Below are 27,505 nucleotides of genomic sequence, written 5' to 3' on the forward strand. Positions count from 1 at the left end.
TGCTTTTGAAGCCATGTCTTAATTTGTTGATGAATTTTGGTTTCCAGTGACAGTTGTTGCGTCATTTTGTTCTCAACAAATTACACAATTCATAACGGTAATTTTCACCATAAATGCTTCGATAATTTGAGCGTTCCTTTACCATTTTTGAGCAGTGTTGTCTTTCGATGGATTTCATTTACAGACGAGTATGATTAAACCTTGATTATAAAATCATTTGTTTGGACCACGAGTGACGTAAAGAATTGACTTAATACTTTGACTTTCCGTTCACAAATTTGGTTGTAAACTTGCTTTTATTTTAATTAACAACGCTAAACCTGGTGGCGAACCATTACTGTATTTTGGTTTGGTCTTGACACACTCACTGTGTGGTATACATTCTCGTCATTTGTAATCCATTAAATGTATTCATCCACAGCGCCGAGGATGGTACATGTCTGCCATCAAGCGGAGTCACAGAGAAACAGCGTTCAGTTACTTCTGAAAGAAGCCTTAGATGTTATTGCTTACTCATTCACGAATATCCCAATTTAAATATGAACTTTTTATTACAAAAGGTTATTACAGGTTACTGTACACAACTGCTTAAGAGGTTATGATATAGATAGGGAGCAATTAAACGAATCATGCCCACCAAAATATGCAAAAGGAAAACAATGAAAAATTCAAAGGTCCTAATTGCCTTACTATATAAACTGCATTAATTTAAAAAAAACGACTGTAAAGTTTAAGTGATTTTGATGCACAGAAATGTAAGATGGAGAACTTAATAAATGTCCAATGCCTATGATGAAGAACAAGCTTTTAAATTTTGTTTATAAATGATACTTAATACAGTGGGCACAATGATCACATTGGTCAATATGAAACAAATCCCAGTTCATCACACTGTAATATGCTAACACAAACAATTAAAGACACTCGGAACATCTTTCTCTTTTGTCTTAAAAAAATAAAAGTGTGAATGCATGTTTGTGCTTAAATGATTTGGGGATGCTCACTAATTCCTTTGCCATTGCAAAAATAGATACAACAGTATTGTTTTCTGGTCTGGAAAATGTACATGTCAGTATAATAAAATGGCTAAGTTTAGGTTCCAACTAATGGTGTATACACAGGCTGTGTTGCTATAGTAACCACAACTACAGAGGCAATCCTAAGAAACAAGGTTGTTATTTCAGAACTTTCAAACCACAACACCTGCAAAAAAATATCGTAAAGCATGAAATGTACTTCAACAAAATCAGTATCTAGTATTTGTCTTCATATAGCACAATACTGCATAAAGTTAAGAATTTAATTTTATACAATATTTAAAATGTATATTTATAATTGGACTTGCCCTACAAAACTTTTGACTAATAATTTTTGGGAATTTGGGGGCAGTAAGGAGAAAATTAAAGTAAGATAATTATGGCTATTTAGAAAGCCCTAACAAAAGCACCCAGGATGTGTACAATGACTCCCTTCATATCATTTTCTTTAAACACAGACTTCATTGTCTGGTTTAACAATCATAAATTGGTTGTAAATGTTTTATTATGAATATTATTTTAGTATTAGGCTTTTTAAAACAACAGTTAAAATAAACATATGAAGGACAATGTACAGATTGTAAATCAATGTACGTCTTGTTTGAACACTCTACCAAGTCACACTTAACACCTCTTATAATTATGCAAAATTAATAGGCTAGTTGTTTACTTATGTTATACGTTCTACCCTCGGCATTTGTATATATATAAAAAAAAAACACAACACCATACCTACAGATCATTAAATCACAAAAGACAGTTTTATGTAAAGTTCTGGACACCCCTGGGCAAATTCCATGCTTCGTTGATCGAAGAAGTTAACACACTGATCAACAAAGAATCAAAATTAAGTTTATTCTCCAGCTCTATTTCTATGTACTTTCTAAGTTTAACATATTGAAATTTTTTTTTTTAAAGAAGTCTCTTTCTCTATCTGTCTCTCTTTTACACACACACACGCACACACTGCGCGAAGTATTCAGACTCCCTGACTGTCTGCACACTTCATTGTGTTGGATTTAACTGAACTGCCATTTTAACAATCAATCCGTATGTATCATTTGCTAAATACAAAGTAAAAGCATGTTTTTAGGGTTAAAAAATATTGGCCAATTGGGCAAAAAAGACCTTGGTTAGGGAGCTGGGAGACAATAACGGACCAAATGGTAACTCTAAAAATGTCCTATGCAGAGATAAAAGGAACTGCTGGACAAATATCTCTGCAATTCTTGATGGATCATAAATGCAGAGTTATAAGACAGAAGCCTGTTTGGAATTTGCTAGACAGTATGTGAAGGACTTACATAACAAAAAGAGATTTTCTAGTCTGGTTAGACAAAAAATTGCACTACACCTCTGCCTAGCCAGTAACCATCCATATGATGAAACATGGTAGTGGTAGCATCATTCTATAGGGGCATTTTATAGCAGGAAAGAAAAAGACACTGGTAAGAAGTGAGTTGCAGATACATGCAGCCTAAAACAGGACCATCCTTGAGGAAAACATTCAAACACAGACTGGGCCAACTTCACAGAATACAGCCCAAACAACAATGATGTGGCTTCAAGGAGAGTTTTTGTATGTCCTTGAGTGGGCCAGGCAAAGCTTAGACTTTCATAAAATTTTGAAGGGTCTGAATTCTTTTGTGAGCAAGCTGTTTTGTATTTTTGCTTTGGAAAAACTCTGAAACTTTTTCCCTTAGTCATTATGGGCAATTAATGCAGATAATGTGTGTAGATAATACTAAATTTAGCAAATAAATAGTAATTGCTTTGAATTTTTTTGTACAGTTTATAAAGAAGTCTATTTTGAAGTTCAAAACTCAGTCTGAATGTGTATGCCTACCCCCACAGTGTGGAAACTTAACAGAACTTAAATCAAATTGTATTTGCAAGAGCACCTGCTGCTTGTCAGATGTTTTTTAGACTTGGGCTTTATGCTTATACTTTCTGTCCACAATTAAACCTATTTAAAAATAGAGTTACATCCAATTAATCGATGGAAGTATGGCATTTTAGTCAAATAAACAAAAAATTTTACAAAGCTAATTTAGGAGAAGTGAACTGACTGATGATGAAAAATGGTACTAATATATGACTAATAAACACTAGGCTATGGATAATATTTACCAGTTTGACAGAGATTGTGTTGTTTAAAAGTATGCTAAATATTGAAAAAATTCATAACTACACCAGTTTATAAACAACAACCAAAAACCCAAATATATTTGGCATGTCCAAACCATTAGCCCTTCTAAAGTCACAGTACATTATTTAATTGTGATATGGAATATTAAGTGAGTTTCTTCCAGATGTATTTGATGTAAAAATGCATCCTTTACCAATACAAATCACTTTTATTTTTTTAAAACATGCAAGACTTCATATAAAGAGTTAAATAAGTAAATTTTCCCCCAGTAACCATGTAAAATGTAGTCTTGAATTTATAACAAAGCTAATTTAGGAGAAGTGAACTGACTGATGATGAAAAATGGTACTAATATATGACTAATAAACACTAGGCTATGGATAATATTTACCAGTTTGACAGAGATTGTGTTGTTTAAAAGTATGCTAAATATTGAAAGAATATAAATTTCTTGGTATTTCAATTTGGTCGGAATGTATTCTACAGTGGTAACTAAACTTTTATATACTGGCCATACCAGACTGTTTTGTTTTGTTTAAAAATATCCTGAAAGTAAAAATGACATTTAATAAAACATGCAGACGTGTTTTGCCTAACAGATGTGTCTAACAGTGTAAGAGCCTGAGCATGGTAAAATGAGAACTGTGATTAGACATATTCTAGCCATACCAAACGGAATGCAGGGGAGCAGTCAAAGTTTGACCTAGGGGGGTTGTTTGACCTAGATAACCATAAAAAAATTATTAAGTCATAGTAGTAAGAATGTTATTAATAATAATAATAACATTCTTTTTTAAATATGAGTTTTCTAATCGGCTTCTTATGTTAAGTAAATTATAGAGTCTCTGCAATAAAGAGGTGTAATTGTGCTTCACTACAACTCCATATCCTGTGCCTCATCTTCCGAGAAATCAGACATGGAGCTTTCAGATGAAGAGTCACCTGCAGCATCCTCTTGCTCCTTTAGCGCCTCTTCTGTTGCATATTTCTGAATGTATTCTGTATTCAAAAAGAGAAGAACACATGCACCAATTATTTAAAAGAAAAATGTTTGCAAAAATGTGTGATCAGTTACTTTGTTGTACAGTTGTACACAAAAATGTTTTACACCTTAAGTGGGGGGGGGGGGGGGGGGGGGGGGGAGAGCACTGAATCCCCACTATTTTTTGCCAGCAACCAAGGCGATTTTTACAGCCCTAAAGAATAAGGTAAAAAACAAAAAAAACAAGTGCCCCCGAGTTTGATTCTAAGCTGGTCATGGCACTGCACGAGAGATGGATGATTCAGACAGCAGCAACTCTGGTAGTTGAAAAGAAGTGGCCAGCAACTGCAAGCATGTAAGAGATAGTTTGCTGCTCTCCTCAATCAGGTTGGGTTGTGCAGCAGTAAGGGAAGCTACAATCAGGGAATATAAAAATAACTACATTGGGAGGAAGGGGGCATTTCCTTTTTTGATAACAGGTACTGCAATAATTTTACCTATAAATGCTTTCCAACCTAGGTATACCAAAATTTGAGCAATATATTTAAACCAGCAATTCCTTAAACTTAAGGCATTCTTGGTTCAAAAGCCTTTTCAGGAAACATTAGAACATTTGGTAAAATGCAATAAAAACAAGAATTTGTAATTTGATCATTTTCTTGAATCTTTATTTAACTGGCAAACACACAAAGAAATAACTATATAACTAATATTTTTTCTTTGTATTTTTAGCTGCACATAACATAATGTTTACATTTGATTCCTGCAACATACTAAAAAAGTTGGGACAGACAAAATAAGATCTTTACAAGTTGCACCATTTTAAGCATCCCACAATGAGCAGGTGAATTGGTAACAGGTAAGGGTATCATAAGATCATAAGTCTTTGCAGACAATGATGGGTCATGGCTCACCACTTAATGCTGAACTTTAAGAGGGAATTGTGAATTGGTTCAAAAAGAACATCTCAATGCAAGTTTGCAAATAAGTTTTAATACAACTTTGCAAATAAGAAAGTCTTTCACCATCTATCAAACATACCAGTGTAAAAGATTCTGGGAATTTGGAGTAATCTTAGTCTATGTAATGCAAGGGCAAAAACCACTGTTAAATGTGCGTGACCTTTGAGCCATCAGATGACATCACTTAAGAAAACATCATGTCAGATTCTTGCAGCAACATGGTAGTGACAGACAAGAAAACACGTAGCCATAATTACAAGACATGTCGGAGTAAAAGTTTCTTCGTATCGGATGATGTGCCTCTTATGTTTACCCGAAGATACGAAAATATCGGCATTTTAGACCATCAAACCTCAAGAAACACACTGATGTTAATACTTTGTTTTAAAAATTCATTTGGCTGTATAAAGACTAATACTAGCAAAAGGACAAAAAAACACATGCCCTATTTTCATGTAATTACAATCCATTTGAACTACAAAATATTTTATTCAAAATCAAACACTGAAATTTTACAACCTACTTCTGTGAACCTTTGTGATAGCTTACTGAACTGTGTGTGTGTGTGTGTGTGTGTACATAATATTTCCTTGGTTTTGAACAGTTCTAAGCCCTTTTTTGCCCATGTTTCACACAATCCTCATGAAACTGGTGTTCACCTAAGAAAAAAAACGGTAGAGGGTTGCGTGGCAAATGGCAAAGTCCTTTGCCACAGACCTCACTGCCTGCCTTTATCCTTAACTATTTTTTACTTCTACTTTTAATACTTAAGTACATTTAATATCAGAAATTTACTTTTGATACTTAAGTACATTAAACATCAAGACTTATACTACAGTAATATTCTAAGAGGCGACTTCTAACTTCTACCAAAGTAAATTTCTGGTAAGATACCTTTACTCAAGTATGGCTTTCAGGTACTTTATCCACCACTGATTAAATACAATCAAATTGGTAAGTGAAAACATTTGAAATCTTTTACTTGTACTTGTGTTTGAGAATAAACAAAAATGAACAATTCATAGATTCTTGTTTTATCCCAACTTTTATGGGGTTCGTACACAGGATTTGCACACCTGAATTTGGGCACTTAATCCCATTAGTCATAATAGATGCTCCCAAGCATCAGACTGGATAGCGTACACTGCCATCTTCAGGCCTCTTTACAACTTTTAACATGGTTTAAGCTTAAAGTTTTGGTTGGGCCACCAGAGGACATGGAGTGATTTGCCCCTAAGTCAGTTCTTATGCTTTCAGCAAGGATGATGGGTATCATCTTCTTGCTCATGGTAAATTTGATGAATCGGCCATGAAGGTAAATATCTTGGTATTTTCAGATTTTGGTTGAAGTTGTGGGTTTACTTCTAGTGAACTGGTGGTGGGAGCTTTCTCACCTTGGTCTGCTTCAGCATCAACTACTGATTAGGAATCATTTGAAGTGTCTGTCCATTGACCTTTGCACTTTTGAGCTGGGCAAATCAAATATTTTCCATTCGCAAAGACACAATGTAGGCTATAGGGGGTATAAAATAGATTTACGACATCACAAGATATTTCCCGTAAGCAAACAAATATTTTCTTGTCCCATTACTTGCCATTGGTTTTTACTCTTCTTAATCAAATGCAACAAGAGCCCCCGCTAGGCTCACTGAGGCCCCCTGGTGGGCTGTGCCCGCCTGTTGTGAACCACTGCTTTACATGTTTTTAGCAAACCCCAACTCAGCAGTGGCTTTTGTCTTGCCACTCTGCTATAAGGGCCTGATTTATCATGTGCTGCAGAAACGACTATTGATATCTTTATTAGTTTCCCATCCAAGAGCTTCTTCTCAGCCACAACATTAAAACCGCTGACATGTGACAAACAACAGTGATTAACTTCTTACAATGGCACCAGTCAAATAGTGGGATAAGTTAGCAAGTGAAGTCAGTTTTTGAAGTAGATTTGTTTGAAGCAGCAAGCCAAAGAATCTGTGCGACTTTAACAAGTGCTAAATTTTAATGGCTAGACTCATCATCCCAAGGATCATTGATGATGTAGGGAGCAAATGCTAGCCCATCTAGTGTGAATGCACAGAAGAACTCCAGTAGCACAAATTGCTGAAATATTTATGCTGGCTATAATAGCAAAATGTCTAAACATACACAGTGCATGGTAGTTTGCTTTGTATGGGGCAGCATAGCTAGAAAAATGGTAAGAGTGATCCAGTGAGTGGTGTTTATATTTTAAGTGTAATATCTTCAATAAATATATGTAAAAATACTTTGAGATAGGGCATCAGCACCAGCATACAAATCATACTACATATTTCTAAGCTATTTACAAAAATGCATGTTATCATAACGTGTGTACCTTAGTGCTGTTGCTGAATTGCTTAATTTAAACACATTGAAAATGTGGGTAATTGGCCAGGCTAACTGTAAAACAATGGACTAACTTAATATTGATTTTATCTATATTGAAAATCACCTTTGATTTTCTGCTTGTACTCCTCTGGTCGGTGCAGGTACATGGCTGCAGCATCCCCATTTAGAGGGTCAATGGGGTTGGGATATGCAAGAAGCTGTGGCAGAAATGACTCGAATATATTGGTGAGATCTGTTTGGAGCAAACAAAAGGAAAATTGCTTAAATATATATTTAGATAAAATGTACCTATCACACCTAAATTGCACAAACTGGCAAGTATATACAGTGTATCACAAAAGTGAGTACACCCCTCACATTTCTGCAAATATTTTATTATATCTTTTCATGGGACAACACTATAGAAATAAAACTTGGATATAACTTAGAGTAGTCAGTGTACAACTTGTATAGCAGTGTAGATTTACTGTCTTCTGAAAATAACTCAACACACAGCCATTAATGTCTAAATGGCTGGCAACATAAGTGAGTACACCCCACAGTGAACATGTCCAAATTGTGCCCAAAGTGTCAATATTTTGTGTGACCACCATTATTATCCAGCACTGCCTTAACCCTCCTGGGCATGGAATTCACCAGAGCTGCACAGGTTGCTACTGGAATCCTCTTCCACTCCTCCATGATGACATCACGGAGCTGGTGGATGTTAGACACCTTGAACTCCTCCACCTTCCACTTGAGGATGCGCCACAGGTGCTCAATTGGGTTTAGTCCATCACCTTTACCTTCAGCTTCCTCAGCAAGGCAGTTGTCATCTTGGAGGTTGTGTTTTCGAAGGGAGGGGATCATGCTCTGTTTCAGAATGTCACAGTACATGTTGGAATTCATGTTTCCCTCAATGAACTGCAGCTCCCCAGTGCCAGCAACACTCATGCAGCCCAAGACCATGATGCTACCACCACCATGCTTGACTGTAGGCAAGATACAGTTGTCTTGGTACTTCTACCAAGGGCGCCGCCACACATGCTGGACACCATCTGAGCCAAACAAGTTTATCTTGGTCTCGTCAGACCACAGGGCATTCCAGTAATCCATGTTCTTGGACTGCTTGTTATCAGCAAACTGTTTGCTGGCTTTCTTGTGCATCAGCTTCCATCTGGGATGACGACCATGCAGACCGAGTTGATGCAGTGTGCGGCGTATGGTTTGAGCACTGACAGACTAACCTCCCACGTCTTCAACCTCTGCAGCAATGCTGGCAGCACTCATGTGTCTATTTTTCAAAGCCAACCTCTGGATATGACGCCGAACACGTGGACTCAACTTCTTTGGTCGACCCTGGCGAAGCCTGTTCCGAGTGGAACCTGTCCTGGAAAACCGCTGTATGACCTTGGCCACCATGCTGTAGCTCAGTTTCAGGGTGTTGTTGTTCAGGGCAATCTTCTTATAGCCCAGGCCATCTTTGTGGAGAGCAACAATTCTATTTCTCACATCCTCAGAGAGTTCTTTGCCATTAGGTGCCATGTTGAATATCCAGTGGCCAGTATGAGAGAATTGTACCCAAAACACCTAATTTAACAGCCCTGCTCCCCATTTACACCTGGGACCTTGACACATGACACCAGGGAGGGACAACGACACATTTGGGCACAATTTGGACATGTTCACTGTGGGGTGTACTCACTTATGTTGCCAGCTATTTAGACATTAATGGCTGTGTGTTGAGTTATTTTCAGAAGACAGTAAATCTACACTGCTATACAAGTTGTACACTGACTACTCTAAGTTATATCCAAGTATCATGTCTATAGTGTTGTCCCATGAAAAGATATAATGAAATATTTGCAGAAATGTGAGGGGTGTACTCACTTTTGTGATACACTGTATATTATACCTATATTGCACAAATTGACAAGTATATACAGTGGGGCCAAAAAGTATTTAGTAAGCCACTGATTGTGCAAGTTCTCCTACTTAGAAAGATGAGAGAGGTCTGTAATTTTCATCATAGGTATACTTCAACTATGAGAGACAAAATGAGAAAAACAAATCCAGGAAATCACATTGTAGGATTTTTAAAGAATTTATTTGTAAATTATGGTGGAAAATAAGTATTTGGTCAATAACAAAAGTTCAGCTCAATACTTTGTAACATAACCTTTGTTGGCAATGACGGAGGTCAAACGTTTCCTGTAAGTCTTCACCAGGTTTGCACACACTGTAGCTGGTATTTTGGCCCATTCCTCCATGCAGATCTCCTCTAGAGCAGTGATGTTTTGGGGCTGTCGCTGGGCAACACGGACTCCACGAATTTTCTATGGGGTTGAGGTCTGGAGACTGGCTAGGCCACTCCAGGACCTTGAAATGCTTTTTACGGAGCCACTCCTTCGTTGCCCGAGCGGTGTGTTTGGGATCATTGTCATGCTGGAAGACCCAGCCACGTTCCATCTTCGATGCTCTCACTGATGGAAGGAGGTTTTGGCTTAAAATCTCACGATACATGGCCCTGTTCATTCTTCCCTTAACACGGATCAGTCGTCCTGTCCCCTTTGCAGAAAAACAGCCCCAAAGCATGATGTTTTCACCCCCATGCTTCACAGTAGGTATGGTGTAACTCAGCATTCTTCTTCCTCCAAACACGAAGAGTTCAGTTTTTACCAAAAAGTTCCATTTTGGTTTCATCTGACCACATGATATTCTCCCAATCCTCTTCTGGATCATCCATATGCTCTCTGGCAAACTTCAGACGGGCCTGGACATGTACTGGCTTAAGCAGGGGGACACGCCCGGCACTGCAGGATTTGAGTCCCTCTCGGCGTAGTGTGTTACTGATGGTAGCCTTTGTTACTTTGGTCCCAGCTCTCTGCAGGTCATTCATCAGGTCCCTCCGTGTAGTTCTGGGATTTTTGCTCACCGTTCTCATGATCATTTTGACCCCACGGGATGAGATCTTGACCCCAAGGGAGATTATCAATGGTCTTGTATGTCTTCCATTTTCTTACAATTGCTCCCACAAATTTATTCACACCAACCTGCTTGCCTATTGTAGATTCACTCTTCCCAGCCTGGTGCAGGTCTACAAATTTCTTCCTGGTGTCCTTCAACAGCTCCTTGGTCTTGTCCATGGTTGAGTTTGGAGTCTGACTGTTTGAGGCTGTGGACAGGTGTCTTTTATACAGATAACAAGGTTAAACAGGTGCCATTAATACAGGTAACGAGTGGAGGACAGAAGAGCTTCTTAAAGAAGTTACAGGTCTGTGAGAGCCAGAAATCTTGCTTGTTTGTTATTGACCAAATACTTATTTTTCACCATAATTTACAAATAAATTCTTAAAAAATCCTACAATGTGATTTTCTGGATTTTTTTTTCTCATTTTGTCTCATAGTTGAAGTGTACCTATATAAAATTACAGACCTCTCATCTTTCTAAGTAGGAGAACCTGCACAATCAGTGGCTGACTAAATACTTTTTGACCCCACTGTATATATTAATACTATAACTGTTAATACTGCCAAGTCACAATTAGTCAACCTCTATATAATACAGCTGATCTTAAAACTTATTGCTAGTCTTTATGACCAAAAGTTGGATTACAACATGATTAAACATTTGGGGACTCAATAACAACCCTTTGTTTCAACATGTGGTGTTACCAAGGAGCTGCCACAAAGGGTGAGAAATTGTCATTTTATTGCTCTTAAAGGACAATGGTTATAAAAATATTTTGAAGACCTTAAACATTCCATCAGACACCATTAGGAGTACTGTCTGGAAGTTTCAAACTCATGGCGAAGCAGCAATCCTGCCTGGCTATGAGAGAAGGCCCAGATTTTTACCCTGAGGCATTAGAAATTTGACCAGGACAACGTAGATCAAAATAAAACTAAAGAAGGCTGGGACAAAATTGTCAGTGAAAACCATAAGATCATTTAAGAATCAAATACCTAATGTCTGGCATACATGACACATGCTATTCTTAAGCAAAAGAAGCACAGAAGCACAGAAATATAGTGTACACTGTCTCAGCCATACTAAGCACACAGCATTGGTATATTTATGTGATGTGTTTGTATAAAAAACATTTGACAGTTGTTTTGTCATAAATAAAAAAAGTAAAAATGCTTTAAAACATGGTGTTCTTAATGCAATCTGAATTTTAACGGTATTGTCCTGGACTGGCCCTTTATTGTGTAAAAGAATTTGTTTAATTTCATTTAATAATATAGGTTTTTATACTGTGGAACAGCCTTATTACAAATTCAAAAAGAACTGTGCCATCACACATACCATAGAGTGCTGTCCATGTTTGATTTATAACATCTAAACACACCGTCCCAGACCTGTAGTAAAGACAGGAACAGGTATTTACAGATTACACAAGTGCATTGCAGTCTGGATTTTGTAGCATAAATGTATTAGTCTATTTAACATTCAGAAACATTACATTAACTAAATTAACAGTTGTGCATATTTAAAAATGATAATTACTTGGTTTGTACATTTGATATAGCAGTACATAACTAACTTCATGTTAATTATTTATAAGTAAATACATGTCACAATGGGGTCCCTAAAATGTAAATACATAGAAAAATGTCTCAAAATGATTTGACACTTTGTTTACATCTTTGTACAACCCAAATTCTAAAAATATTAATGCAAATATAAACAAAAAGCATGGATTTGTGAACTGTCCTTCAGGTATTTACAAATGCAAGAGCAAGAATCTACTACACAAAGTGGAAGCCATATCAACCACATTCAGAAACAAGGCTGAAGTCTCTAGGCTCATCAAGTGGCCAATGGCCTAGATAACTTGCACAACTGCAAAGACACCAATAATATTGGGTGTTCCATATGCATTTTAATGCGACACAAACAGTCATGTAGACAATATCTTTAATGTGGCATATGCTGCTACCCAGATTACAGAGCTGCTTGTTTTAAGACAAATCAAAGTCTACATGTGTTACAGTTAGGCTTTTCCATCACCTATTGAAATTGTGTGCCCTTAGAGATTCCAGATTGTGGGGTCTGTCAATTAAGTTCTATTAATACTGTTCAAAAGAAAAGCTGTTAAAAACTAGTGGTAAACATCATGTCACAACTTATTACTGTTTTTAATTGAATATAGATCAAGAATTACATAAAAATTATTATCTGTTTTGTTAACGTTCTCCCTACTATCCCAAAGTTTATGCGTATAGGTTCTGCCAGAGCTAATGAAAATGTAACTGAAAAAACACCATGTTCTCTTGTCATTTCATATAGCCAAGGCTTAAAAAATAGTAAACAGTTTCCTGGGTCAATTCAAATCTAACCTTTGAGTAACATTTGTCATGCCCTGTAAATTGTTATTACCAGTAAGAAAACATTTAATAATTAAAATAATAAAATGTGATTACAAAAAAGTTTTGTTTTTAGCATTGTTTAGCATAAAACACTTCCAGTTTACTCTCATCTGCTTTCTCTCAATTTGGAGTGGTGCTTTTGTCCTTACCCAGGGTTTTAGTAATATAGTGCATGCATGCAGCTGCATTATTTTGCCTGATTTATGAAACAACAATAACGAGCAGACTGTGCTAACTGATAATCTCTGCACATGTGGATCTGTGTATGTGTTTTTTATAACAAAACAGATTTGAATGTAATTTGCATAGATCATCTTATACCAACAGCACTAATGTATAGTCTTGGCCGAAAGTTAAGACTGACACAAATTTTGGTTTTTACAAAGTTTGCTGCTTCAGTTTTAGATCTTTTTGTCAGATGTTTCTATGGCATAGTGAAGTACAATTGTGAGCATTTCATACATTTTAAGCTGTTATTGACAAATACATCAAGTTTATGCAAAGACTCAATATTTAGTGTTGACTCTTCTTTTTCAAGACTTCTGCAATTTGCCCTGACATGCTGGATATCAGCTTCTAGGCCAAATCCTGACTAATGGCAACCAATTATTGCCTAATCAGTGCTTTGAGTTTATCACAATTTCTGTGTTTTTTGTTTGTCCAACCCAATTTTAAGAATTGACCATAGGTTTTCAAGGGGAGTTTTCTAGCCATGGACCCAAATGTTTGGTTTACCGAGCCACTTAGTTATTACTTTGGATTTGTGACATGGTGCTTCATCATGCTTTACATGCAGAAAGCTTTACTGTTGGCATGACACAGGACAGTCTGAAGGGGGCTTCATCAAAGAAAATACACTATATTACCAAGAGTATTCGCTCGTCTGCCTTCACACGCATATGAACTTGAGTGACATCCCACTCTTAATCCATAGGGTTTAATATTACATCGACCCACCCTTTGCAGCTATAACAGCTTCAATTCTTCTGGTAAGGCTTTCCACAAGGTTTAGGAGTGTGTTTATGGGAATTTTTGACCATTCTTTCAGAAGCGCATTTGTGAGGTCAGGCACTGATGTTGGACGAGAAGGCCTGGCTCGCAGTCTTCGCTCTAATTCATCCCAAAGGTGTTCTATCGGGTTGAGGTCAGAACTCTGTGCAGGCCAGTCAAGTTCTTCCACACCAAACTTGCTCATCCATGTCTTTATGGACTTTGCTTTGTGCACTGGTGCGCAGTCATGTTGGAACAGGAAGGGGCCATCCCCAAACTGTTCCCACAAAGTTGGGAGCATGAAATTGTCCAAAATCTCTTGGTATGCTGAAGCATTAAGAGTTCCTTTCACTGGAACTAAGGGGTTGAGCCCAACTCCTGAAAAACAACCCCATACCATAATCCCCCCTTCACCAAACTTTACACTTGGCACAACGCAGTCAGACAAGTACCGTTCTCCTGGCAACCGCCAAACACCTGAATTCAATGATTTGGATGGGTGAGTGAATACTTTTGGCAATATAGTGTAACTTTACCCAAGTCCTCTGCAGTCCAATTCCTGTACTTCCTGCAAAATGTCAGCTTCTCCTTGATGATTTTGTGAAGTTGCTTCTTTGCTGCCTTTCTTGACACCAGGCCATACTCTAAAAATCATTCACTTCACTGTGCATGCAGATGCACTCACACGTGCCTGCTGCCATTCTTGAGCAAGCTCTGCACTTGGACAGCCCTGGCACTAGCTGGACTTTCTTGGGTACCCTGAAGCATTCTTTATAGCAATTGCAGCTCTCTCCTTGAAGTTTTTGATAATAAGATAAACAGTTGATTTAAGTGCAATCTTACAAGCAGCAACATCCTTGCCTGTAAAGCCCTTTTGATGCAAAGTAATGATGACTGCACATGTTTCCTGAGGTAACGATGGTTAACAGAAGAAGACAATGATTTCAAGCACCACCCCCTTTTAAAGCAACCAGTCTGCTCTTTTAATTCAATCAGCATCAGTGTGATATCAGCTGCCTTGTCCTTGTTAACACTTTCTCCTAAGCTAACGAGAAGATCACTAAAAACATCTTAGCATGTCAGTGTGATGCAGGGCTGAAATGCAGTGGAAATGGGGTTTTTGTAAGTAGGTTTATTTTCATGGCAAGGAATGACTGCAATTAATTGCAATTCATCTGATCACTCTACATAACAATCTGGAGTTAATGCAAATTGCCACAATAAAAACTAAAGCAGCGAAATTTGTGTCAGTCTCAAAAGTTTTGACCATGACTGTAGTCAGGAAAAGATTTAATACACTGACTGTTTCGTTAACCCTTGAAATAGAATACATTACAGGGTTGTTGCATATTTTGTTTCAGAATTGTCCACAAACTCTGTCTTGGTATATGAAAAATCTTGGGTTCATACTGTCTCCACATGTAATTTGTTTTTATATTTATATTAACTTTGGTTGTAAATAAAGCATCTTGTTATTATGACACTTTGTGATTTACATTTTAATAGGCTGCTGTGTGCATGTCAGTTATTGGTTAACTGCTGACTAATGACAGTCAGTTATTGATTAAAGGTATTGACAAAATGTACACATCTACTTTGTAAATACCTTCTGTCAGATAAGCATGTTGTATGAAGAAAATTTTCTCTTGCAATTTACAAAATGGGACCAAAAACCCCCAAAGCAGTTTTTGCCACCCATCCTATTCCAAGAGGACAGTCACAACCACTATTACTTCTCAAATTGATTAATTGTACTATCCTGAACATACACATTCAATATGATTCCAGAAACCCGTAGGACACCCAATTATGGAAAGGTTTACAACTGTCTTAAAGGCTCTTCACCAACTCTTTTCAACATAGAATGGTGAATTTTTTAATGCTTGAAAAAGCCTTCCCACAACAATTGCTTCTCTAAGGTTATGGCTGATGTCCTTTTTTGCCTGATGTAGACACACACCTAATACAGTGGCGTATTGCTGCCTAGAAGTTTTTATAAAATTATAATGTCATTCAAACGACATAGTGAAGGGTTTATGTCATTTAAATGAAAAAGTATGTCGTTTTAACAAGAGAAGTATGTTGTTCAAACTAGATATGTTAACAGCAAATGCCGTAAATCATAACAGCCATGATTTAATTTGCAATAACAATGTTGAATTGCTTTTGTTTTTTAAAATAAATAATGCATTTTAAAGGTATCTTCACGATCTTAAAGAAATTCGAAAATATCTTAAATATCTTCAGCTAAAAAGTAGTTTCACAACAAAGTAGTTGCTGCTATGCAACTGTAACAAATAATTCCCTAACCTGGTTCTACATAATAGGTGTCAAAAGGCATCTGGTTAATATAACACTACCATGTAACGATAGCATAACCCATCAGCATCATCACTCATTACATGGCAAAGCGTTTTTTTTTTTTTTTTTTAACCTTTCCTCTTCACTTATTTGCACTTTGTATATTAAACTATTGTTACCTGGTAATGTCTATATGAATCGGTATTTAAGCTTATTCAGTATGAAATTTGGGGCTATTTTCATATTCATATAGTTTATTGTATTCAATTAATTTTTTTATTGTATAAAAGCAATAAAACACTTAAGGTTGTGTGTTGTCGAGCTGTGATGATGATGAGCTGCGATGATGTATGACACTTACCTGAACACATGTTGTTCGAATGACATACTTTTCTCATTCAAATCACATACTTTTCTTAAGTAAACAACATAACTATGTCCTTTGAATGACTTTTCTTGTTATGACAATTATGCCATTCAAACAACAAACTAAAGGGTTATTTCAAAAAAGGGGAAAAAAAAGCTAAGCAGCAATACCCCACCATCACCTACAGAGCACCAAGCTTGTTTTGGGGTTTACTAATGTATTTTTTTGTAAATTGTTAATTTGTAGAAGCTTGTAAGGACTACACAATTGTCATTTATGTAATTACAGTGGTTATAAAATAGTTAAAAATATCAATTAAACTGTAAAGAAAAGCCTAGCTAGGAACAGATAGTTAGCTATAAGTAAACAGGAGTGCAATCGTTTGTGTGTTTAAAAAAAAATCTAATAATTATGGAGTTATTATATAATTATAAACAAATAACTAGGCTAAATAAATGTACATAAGAGGGCATTTGTATAGTGTCTCATGTAAAGTACTTTAATTCAAGATTGTACAATATTTATGTGGATGTATTATTGGCCCGTTTGTCACCAGCACACATCACAAGCCTTTCCTTTGAAGTTTAAAAAAAAGCATAACTTACGCCTCATCGATATTTGGATGAAAGATCTTATTCATGAACCCTGCAAAAAAAAAAAAAAAAAAGAAGTTTAATAAGCAAGTTTAATAAAAAAAGAATATTTTCTACCATGTAAGCACATGCTGCTAAGCACACGCTGCAATACTGTACCTATGGATGGAGATTTAAAGGGGTATTTATCCGGAAGATCTACTCGAACCTTCCATACACCCCCTTCATATGGTGCTGCAATGAGGCAAATAAATTTTTTAGTATTACATGATGCAATAAAAGTTTACTTCTTTTTAATGAAAATCATTTAATATATTTATATTATATTATATTTATATTTATATTTATATATTTATAGTTATTATTAGCATACAATATAAAACATTTTTTCCAATACATCACTAAACTTATCTGACATACAAGTGTTGACATTAAAAGTCTACAGACCCTTGTTAAATTTGAAAAAAAATCTGACTAAAAGAAATGATTTTTCACATCACACCTTTAATTTGACCTATAATCTGTGTGATTCAATTAAAAAAACAAACTTAAAATGTGGTTGCGTAAGTGTGCATGCATTCTTATAACTAGGGATGTGGCTGTGTTTAAAATTAACCAATCCCTTTTAAACTCATGTTAAATAGTAGTCAGTATGCATCTGCCATCAAATAAAATGACTGTGATTTACCCTATATAAGGATCATCTGTTCAAATAGCACTTTTTTACATTTACTTTATTGCATCTTCAACAAAAGCATGGTCCACAAAGAGCTTTCAAAGTATTAAAGGGATCTCATTGTGAACTGGATGTCCCTCCAAAATTGATAAAGACAAGAAGAGAACTGGTCCAGGTGTAGGAAATTATGAACAGTTCCAAATATTAGTCAACTTTGGCACAAAACCTTGATGAAAGTTTTCAAATGACCCAGCCAAAACTACACTGAACTTCATAAAGTCCTGAACTCAACATCACTAAACACTTTGGAATTACAGTGGAACTCGGATTTAACGAACTAAAAGGGGGGAGCAGTGGTCCGTAAAATGTGATTGTCCGAAACAGCAAGATTTTTTTTCCAGGGAGTGCGAAAACACACAAACACACAGCACTAAGGTCCACAAAAGGGCTAAACATGCACATACTACATGCACATAAACAGTAAAATAAACAACGTAAATAGATATGTAAATATGTAATAAACAACCTGTAAATAAATATTAAAATTGGTGTACTGTACTACTGGGGAGAAATTTCATTTAACATGTGTGGTAAAGAAGATGGTTGGTTTTTTTTTTTTATTGCCGTGATCGTATAGTCTACTATTCCGAGTCTGAAACACTGCTGGTGGCTACTGGAGCAGTGCTGGAACATAACTAAGCACTAAAACTTGCAAAAATTAAGCATAAAACACCAAGAAAAAGGTGAGAACAAAGCAAGCTTTCAACAAAATAAAGCCTATCACTCGTGTAAACAGAGAGACATGCACCAGCTAGCGGACAATTACTAAACTACTAGTCTTTTAAACAATTGAATTTGATTTGACATTTGATTTTCCAGATTTTGTCTGTTAAAACCGAAATCCATTAAATAGTCCGTTAAATCAAGGTTCCACTGTAATTGGAAAGCTGATGAAAGCCAGGCCTTAGCGTCTAACAGCAGTGCCCAATATCACAAATGCTCTTTTGCCAGAATGAGCTAGGATTTCCAAGGACACAACCCAAAATGGAAAGCTGCAACTATTCTAGCCACAACTCCATAATAATGCCTGTGGAATAATTTTAGAATGGGATGTCCAGAAAGCTCATTTAGGTCTGATGGTCAGGTGTCTACATACCTTTAGCCATATAACGTACACATTTATAAATAAACTACATGGTCATACATTCAAAAACAAAATTGGTAAATGCTGTCTTTGCTTATATACTATTGCTAAGGCCCTACCTAATTCACGACCATAAAAATCGCATCACAGACTGTGAAATAAGCCATTTCCTGTGTAATATGCAATTTGCTGTGAAATTCTAAATGTAAGGTTTGTGTTTAGTGATTTAACATTTTTCATTCCCGCAGCATTCAAGTGCCTCACATTTACTTGTTAATTTACACCATGTGGTGGTCCAAGTGTAACAGAGCATCTTTAGAGTTTGCTGAGTTTATAAAGTTTGTTTGTTTATTAGGATTTTAATGTCATGTTTTACACTTTGGTTACATTCATGACAGGAACAGTAGCCACTCATCACACAAGGTTAATCACTTCACAAGGTTACATCAAACACAGTCATGGACAATAAAGTGTGTCCAATTCACCTCACTTGCATGTCTTTGGACTGTGGGAGGAAACCGGAGCACCCGGAGGGAACCCACGCTGACACGGGGAGAACATGGACCCGGAAAGGACCCGGACCACCCACCTGGGGATCAAACCCAGGACCTTCTTTCTGTGAGGCAACAGTGCTACCCACTTAGCCACCGTGCCGCCCGCTGAGTTTATAAAGTAAGAAATAAACTGTACATAGACAAACTATTGGAAGCATAATACTTTACTGGCTTGTTCTTTTGAGGTGCAGCACAGACTACAGAGAGATGATCACATGTGTAGAGAAGCACACTTTTCCAATGGTAATGGTTAGTCAAAATGTCCAAGATGTCGAAGTCTAAAGAAGCTAAAAACACTACTCGGGTAACTGAGTTTGGAAAACTGTGGACGCAGATACACAGTAAAACTGTTTACACCCGCAAAAAATAATGTACAAGCTGTTTAATGTACCTGTCAATAACAACTTAACTATAATAATACTAAAATAATGATAATAACAATAATATACTTACTTCCTTGTGGTCCATAAAACTTAACTACAAATTCATTTAATCCACTCAGAATTGTGACTTCATGTTTACTCTCGATCCTGCATGGGACAGGTTAAGGTCAATACTTTTTAAAATTATTTAAACCAATGTAAGATTCCAGAAGTAATTAAAAATGCACACATAAAACTTCATTAAAGTGATATTAAATGTTTACAATTAAATTGCAAATGTAAACATTAATACAAATCATAAAAAGCTTGGACAGTATGGAAAATAGGCTTTTTTCCATTGCAGACAGTACAATAGTAAGATATTTCATGTTTTGTCTGGTGAACTTCATTTAATCTGTTAATCATTCCTGCATTTAAGGCCTGCAAAACATTCCAAAAAAGGCTTTTAAAGAATATACCACTTTGTTGCCATTCAATCTTACAACACTTAAGACATTTTGGCAACAAGGATACATAGTGATTTTCTAGGTGTTTTAGGTGATATTTTGTCCCATTCTTTCAGCAAACACGTCTTAAGGTGTGCTACAGTATGAAATGACCACAATATGACCACAATGACCACAGTACCGCTTTCATTGAGCCTTCTGAACCCAGAGAACTTAACGCCGCCACTGGACATGGTTTACATAGCTCAAGTGGCATTAGTAAATGTTCTTTTTAAACTGACAACAGATATATAGTCCACTTGGCATCTTGGGACCATTCATGTGTGGGGTTGCTTGTCATCTAAGGGAGTGGGTTTACTCACAATTTTGTATAAGAACACTGCCATGAATAAAAAGTTTTATCAAAACATCCTCCAGGAGCAACTTCTCCTAATGATCAAGGAGCAATACGATGATAAACAATGCTTTTTTTAGCACCATGTCACAAGGCACAAATGATAACTAAGTGGCTCAGTAAACAAAACATTTGGATCCATTGCCAGGAAACTCCACAAATTCCTTTGAAAACCTGTGGTCAATCCTCAAAAAGTGGGTGGACAAACAAAAAACACAGAAATTGTGATAAACTCCAAGCACTGATTAGGTATTAAGTATTGGTTGCCATTAGATTTGGCTCAGAAGCTGATATCCAGCATGTCACGGCAAATTGCAGAAGTCTTGAAATTGCATACATTTGCATAAACTTGATGTATTTCTCAATGAAAGTAAAAAAAAAAAAAACTTATGAAATTCTTATAACTGTACCTCAGTAAACCATAGAAACATCTGACAAAAAGATCTAAAAAACACTGAAGCAGCAAACTTGAATTTGTGTCAGTCTCAAAACATTTGGCCACAGCTGTATAATTATTAAGGATGTCCAACCAATAAAAGACAAAAAATAAATTAATTAATCGTCAGTTAAAAAGTTTGTATAAGAACACTTAAACTCATTTCCAGCAACTGAATTTGGTTTTACTTGAGAGCACAGTAAAAGTGCTCATTTGAAATGCAGTCTTGCCGCATTTAGTGCACATAATCCAGCTCACAGAAGTATTTGCTTCTAATCTGATTTTTTTTAATATATTTATATAATTAAGATAATAAATTACAAAAATACTATGCATTAACATCAGAAATAATAAAGAGACTTTCATAGCTGATTTGAGCTTGTGTGTAGATTCTTGTATATCTATGGTAGTGACACATTGGGAAAATTTTAAAGTATGCAGAGTAATGTAGTCCTACAGAGAAGGTCTTGTTTACATCTGCAAAATCTCTACAAAAACTATACATTTTGTCGAACTGTGAAGGTATGCATCAAGAAAACACTAATTAATGTGATTTAAAAAATGCCAATGATTTGTTTATTCTATTCAACATTTAATTAACTGTGAAAAGTACAAAAAAATATTGTTTTGGGTTACCAACTTCATTGCATTTTGCAAAAATAAAGACATTTAAAATTTGATGCTTTAAACACAATTAAATTGGGGCAGTAACAATAGTGGAGTAAAACGTTTACAGAAAATTCAAAGTACACCATTTAAAACCAAAGTACAACATTTTACCCCACTCTTCTTGAAAACACGTCTTAAGGTGAGCTACAGTACATGGTTGTCACTGTCGCATTTTTCAATTATAAATTCTCCACCCATACCCTCTGGCAGGCCAGTCCAGTACCCATACCATTTTCTTTAGCAGCCATACCTTTCTACACTGTTAGCCCGGATTTTATATTTAATCAAAAATTTTTAGTACAACTTACATAAATTATTTAAGTTTTTTTGCTCTACTAAAAAATGCAGAGTACAATGTACTCATTTGAGTACACATTTAAATGTGCTAAAAGATTTAAGTTTACTAAACAAAAAAAATTACTTTTCTATCAGATTAACTTAAAAAAGTTAAGGTAAGGTAATTAAACAGAAAAACGCCCCCATTTACGTGTAAGTCCGCCTTTTTTCAGCTTGCTGTTGGTGAATCAGGCAAAAATGATTTTCTTGTGTTCGGGTAGTCATTTGTTTTAACTTTTGTAACCTGTTGTTGCAAATTACTTTTTACTTTTCATTTAAGGCTTTTTGCAAAAGTAAACTTGTCTTTTGTGAAGTGGAACCTTTGTTAAACTAAATGGACAAACATTTTCTTCCTCATTATGCTATTTTTGAGTAGCATGTACACCAGTCTGATGGGACTTTTTCATCTTCCGTCCAATTTTGGTAGGTGTTGTACTTTACTTAACATTAAGATCATTTATTTTAAACAAAATTGTTGACACTAAATAAATAATCAAACAGCGCTGCTTTATTTGCCGTGCTTAGGCTACATGCTAGCATGCTAGCCTTCATACGAAGCAAAGAGTGTGCTGGCTTGCTATATTTTAATCCTTAAATGAATGGTATTAATGTTGATATTAATACTTCTGTTTCTTTGTTTTGTTTTAGAGAGCTGCAGCCAAACATTAAGAAATCAGCTCACTGTGTGAAACTGAGTACAGGTTCATGGTTACTGTGAAGAGCTGTTTGTGTTTCATCAAAACTTTATATACAGCTTGTACAGTTTTTAAGATGTTTTCTTGATATGTTGTATTTTAAGTAAATACTTCTGAAGTGAAATAAAGAAAAACTATTTTATAATTCTGTCTGTTTTTCTATAAACATTTGTAATTGATATTTAAAATGTAATTAACATGAAAACTAAGAAGAAATCAATATTTTTGTCCATTGAGCTCAAGATAATAAGTAGAATTATTGGGAAACGCAGTTGGTATAACCAAAAAAACAAAGTTTAATCAACTTGCCTTTTAGGTGTAATAACTTAATGTTTTAAGTTATGCTAACTCAAGTTTTCATTATACATTACTTAACTTTTTTAAGGCAACCGGTTTCCTCAAATTTTTTAAGTAGATTGAACTTATCCGGGCTTACAGTGTAATGTGTGCAGCATGTGGTTATTCATTGTCTTGTTGAAAAATGCACAGACATTCCCAGAAAAAAGTTTTGCTGTTTTGAAGGCAGCATATTTCTCTAGCTCTAAATTTTCATTGTACTTCTCTGCCTTAATGCTGCCATTACAGAAATTAGCTTTGCCAAAAGCATTAAGACAACCAAGCCATACCAAGACAGACCCTGGCATTTAGACTTTTAACAGTGTAGTGTTTGATCCGGAGAAATGTCCATTTGTTCCAAAAAAGATATGGAATACTGATTCATCTGGCCAAAATACACATTTACACTGTGATGGTCCATTCCAGCTGCCTCTAAACTCAAAGAAGTCGACACTGCTTCACATGGTTTACATAAGGCTTCTTTTTTGCACAGCTAAGTTTAAAGGGGCATTTGTGAATATAACTCCATAATGTAGTGGAGTTGCCCATGTGGTCAACTCAGCAATTATTGAACGCCAGATTTTGGTTTACACACTGAAATTTCTTTAAATTCCCTGAACTGTTTAATGATATAACGCACTGTAGAGTGAGATATATGAAAATCCCTTTCCTTGAGGAACATATTTTTTTTAAACAATTCAATAATTTTCTCATGCCCTAGATCCTCTGCCAATCAAAGACTCAGCCTTTTATAGATCAATGGAACCCTCACACATGTGCAAGTCACCCATGCCATGGGCATTGATGCACCCCATACAATGACAGATGATGGCTTTTGCACCTTTTGCTAATAACAGTCTGGATTGTACTCTTCTTCGGCACAGAGAATTCAAGCTGAAAGGTGAATGCTTCTGACCACAGCACTTGTTTACACTAATGTTCGGTTCATCTGAGATGACCTCAGTTTCTCTGTTTTTGTGTAGAATTGATTTATGGCTTTCTCTTTGTGTAATAGTTTTGTAATAGTTGCGTAATAGTATATTGCATTTCTTCATGCACCAGTGGACTGCGCTAAGGACAGCAGTTTTCCGAATTAATCCCAAGACCACGTGGCAGTAGTAAATCACAAGCATGTTTCAAAATGGTGTACTTTGAATAACCGTTTACTCTTATTTTGCTACCTGTCAGGTTCCAAGCTGCACAAGTATGTGCAGCTTGGAACCTGCCAGTCTGATCGTTTGGTTAGTGGCATTGGAGCACCACAAGTAACTGTGTTCTCCCCTTTTCTTTTCATCATGTACACCAGTGACTTCCAGTACAAATCAGACCTCTACCACCATAATTTTCTGATGACTGTATGGTGGTAAGGTGTATCAGGAATGGGCAGGACGGTGAGTAAGGAAACCTGTGAACAGCTTTGGTGAGTGGTGCGTGAGGAACCTTATGCTCCTGAATGTGTACAAAACAAAGGAAATGGTAGTGGACTTCAGGAGGAAGAGGACCACGATCAGTCTTGTCACCACAGTGAGTCAGAATGTTGAACTGGTAGACACTTACAAGTACCGGGGTGTCTTGCTGAACTGGAGGACCAACACAGAGGCTGTGTAGAGGAAGGGGATGAGCAGTCTCTACTTGCTGAGAAAGCTCAGACTATGTTGACACCCAGATTGTTGTTGGGAGTTCTGTCCTTTGCAGCAGTGTGCTGGGGATGCAGCATCAGACCAGGAGAAAACTCAGCAAACTGATCAGGAAGGCTGGCTCGCTGCTCACTGGACGGTTTTGAGTTGGTAGGAGGTCTCTCAATAAACTCACTACTATCATGAACAACATATAACCTGTTGACTTGTTGGTCAAACAGTAGAGCACTTTTAGTAACAGACTCATCCAGCTCTGCTGTAACAAGGAACGGTACAGGAGATTGTTTGTACCAAAAGTGATTAAACTGTACAAAACTTCTTCACTGTGTCAGGACATCATAGCACACTAAACCACTATCAGGACAGACTCATGGAACATGATTTGTCACTCTGTTTATGTAGTCTACATTTGCACATATATTAATATCTACTGCACATGACACTTTCATAATAGTATAGCATATTCATATTACATATCTTTATTCTATTTATACACATGCATAGTAAGGTACAGTAATTCTGCCTACTTTAAATACTTTTTGTTTGTATTAGTGTACCCTAAGCTGGTGTAACACCTGACTTTCCCTTTTAGATTAATAAAGTGATCTATCCATCTCTTTTTAAATGTATTTGTCTTCATTTTTTTGTACTTTTGTGAGTTAATTCTTTTGAATTCACATTTTAATTGCATTATTAAAAAAAGGTCTAAACTTTTTGCATTTCATTTATAAATTTCATTAAATGCTAATTTTGTATAAAGATTAACCAGTGTTGCATAAATTAATGTTAAAACTCAGTGTTTTACACAGCTTGTTAATCAGAGGATGCTGGACTTGGTTTCTAATTTGATTAAACAATATCTTAATGACAATGGTTTGAAATCGACACATAATTCTAGTGGTATGGGCTATTAGTTAAGCTCTTCCCTGGTGACACTGACGTGTCCTTGCAAAAAAGTGGAGAATCCGGTTTCAAAAAACGGACAAGTAATAACAGCTACAAAATCGTGATGTATAGGAGTTACGGCTGATGTGAAATATAATTTAACGAGTTTATTTGTACTCTTTATTTGATGTTTCCGGTTAGTAACAGAATGTCCAATCACAATTCGGTCACAGTAAAAACAATGAGCATGTCCTAGCTTTAAATCATGTTTTATGTAATGATTTTGTAAAGCATAGCGTTTAATTTGTTCACTTTGTGACATTTAGTCACTTTGTAACGTGACAAAAAAACACAGTAACAACATAGCTCGAAATGCTTATAGAAAAACCTGCTGTCCCAACTTTGCATAAATTTTACTAAGCGTTTCTTATGTTAACGAAAACGAGTGATCGAAAACGAAAAAGTTCCTGCGTTTCTGTGAAATTATTTTAATATATTTGCCCGAATGAAATACATAAAATATTTCGATAGCATTGTAAGCGAAAAAAATATAAATAACTCGCACCCATCTAAAGTTAGCAACATAAAAGGCCTAATCTTAACAGGCTATATACTTGAGCTAAAAGAAATTTTACTGCATAAATATGAAAACTCCGTAGTAATTGTTATATATTATATTAGTTTTATTATAACTTAATCAAAACCTAGAGTAATCCCACATCATTTTTATATAAACATAAACAGTACTAACCAAACCTTAACGTTGATGACAAACATTGTTTAAAAAAGACAAACAAAACAAAGAGAAAACATTCCGCTGTCGGATGTGAAGGATTATCCAATAATGACTAATATCTAACTATACTAAAGTTAAAATTCTAAATTGAGATTACTATTATAATACGACAACTAGGCCTTGATAAAAGCTATTCTGTTTCGCACCCTAGCAAATTAACACTCGTCTAATATACGATGTTTACTACACTATGTCAAAGTAAACACCCTACTGACATAGGCATTACACTGTTTAAATCAATATTAATTTAAAGTAATGAATAAAGGTAGAAACAACAATGATAGCAAACCCGTGCTAGGTAGCTATGTAGCAACCCTAGTTAGCATGTCACAAAAACAGCACTTGAATCCGAACGACAAAAATACCAGGTAACAAAACAAGTTTGTTATGACTCAAACATTTGTGCACTAACCCTGTCAACACATACATTAACAACATATCACAAAACATAATGTATTGCCAATTGCAAACCAGACAAGCACCTAACATAAGCTATATTATTTTTACGGTATTGACAACACTGGCATTTACTACTAAATTTGTAAATCACATTCGTTGTAGCAAATGACATGTATTTCTATTAGAGATTTACACTCCGTAGTATGACTGAATAAACAAGTTACAACAGTTATTATCAAGAAAATGTAGCTTTCCATGTTCCTGTTGTCTCTTTGTTTATGTTTTAAAGGATACAGTTTGACCACATCGGTATCCATTCGTCGTTTACCCGGACTTGGAGACGACATGTTTATGTCTCTGCGTGCAGTGCCACTATCTTCTAAACTGAATTATCGAACGCTTGGTCTCTATCTAAACTTTATATTACTGTACATTTACGTAAGCAAATGGTCGACTGCAAATGGTTTGACCTCCACTTTTTCCCTGCAACGATTTCTCTCTGCTGAACAGTCAGTACTTCTCTGGATCTGCTTTGTCGAGTTCTATACTATTACCACCGAGCCCTCCGCGCGTGTCGTCATATGTAAGAGACAGTACAGCAGCTTGTTAACTGTTTCCACTA

The 27,505-nt window shown here is 36.0% G+C and overlaps 1 protein-coding gene across 1 annotated transcript; it reads right to left on the reverse strand.

The window, feature by feature from the left end:
• Positions 1-913: 913 nt before the first annotated feature.
• On the reverse strand, positions 914-27,505 carry ube2h (ubiquitin-conjugating enzyme E2H (UBC8 homolog, yeast)). The gene is made up of 7 exons (XM_062994616.1): positions 27,178-27,505; positions 19,925-20,001; positions 17,257-17,331; positions 17,110-17,149; positions 11,783-11,835; positions 7,598-7,726; positions 914-4,185 (listed from the first exon to the last, which is right to left on the reverse strand). The coding sequence occupies exons 1-7, from the start codon at positions 27,228-27,230 to the stop codon at positions 4,061-4,063; spliced, it is 552 nt and encodes a 183-aa protein (XP_062850686.1). The 5' UTR covers positions 27,231-27,505; the 3' UTR covers positions 914-4,060.

The sequence above is a fragment of the Trichomycterus rosablanca genome, chromosome 1 (genome assembly GCF_030014385.1).
Source record: "Trichomycterus rosablanca isolate fTriRos1 chromosome 1, fTriRos1.hap1, whole genome shotgun sequence".
NCBI lineage: Eukaryota > Metazoa > Chordata > Actinopteri > Siluriformes > Trichomycteridae > Trichomycterus > Trichomycterus rosablanca.

Coding starts and splice junctions, on each gene's coding strand:
- ube2h (XM_062994616.1), bottom strand. CDS start 27,230: ATGTCGTCTCCAAGTCCGGGTAAACGACGAATGGATACCGATGTGGTC. Junction 17,332..19,924: donor GTTTTATGGACCACAAGGAA/GTAAGTATATTA, acceptor GCCTCATTGCAG/CACCATATGAAGGGGGTGTA. Junction 4,186..7,597: donor GTACAAGCAGAAAATCAAAG/GTGATTTTCAAT, acceptor TTTTGAATACAG/AATACATTCAGAAATATGCA.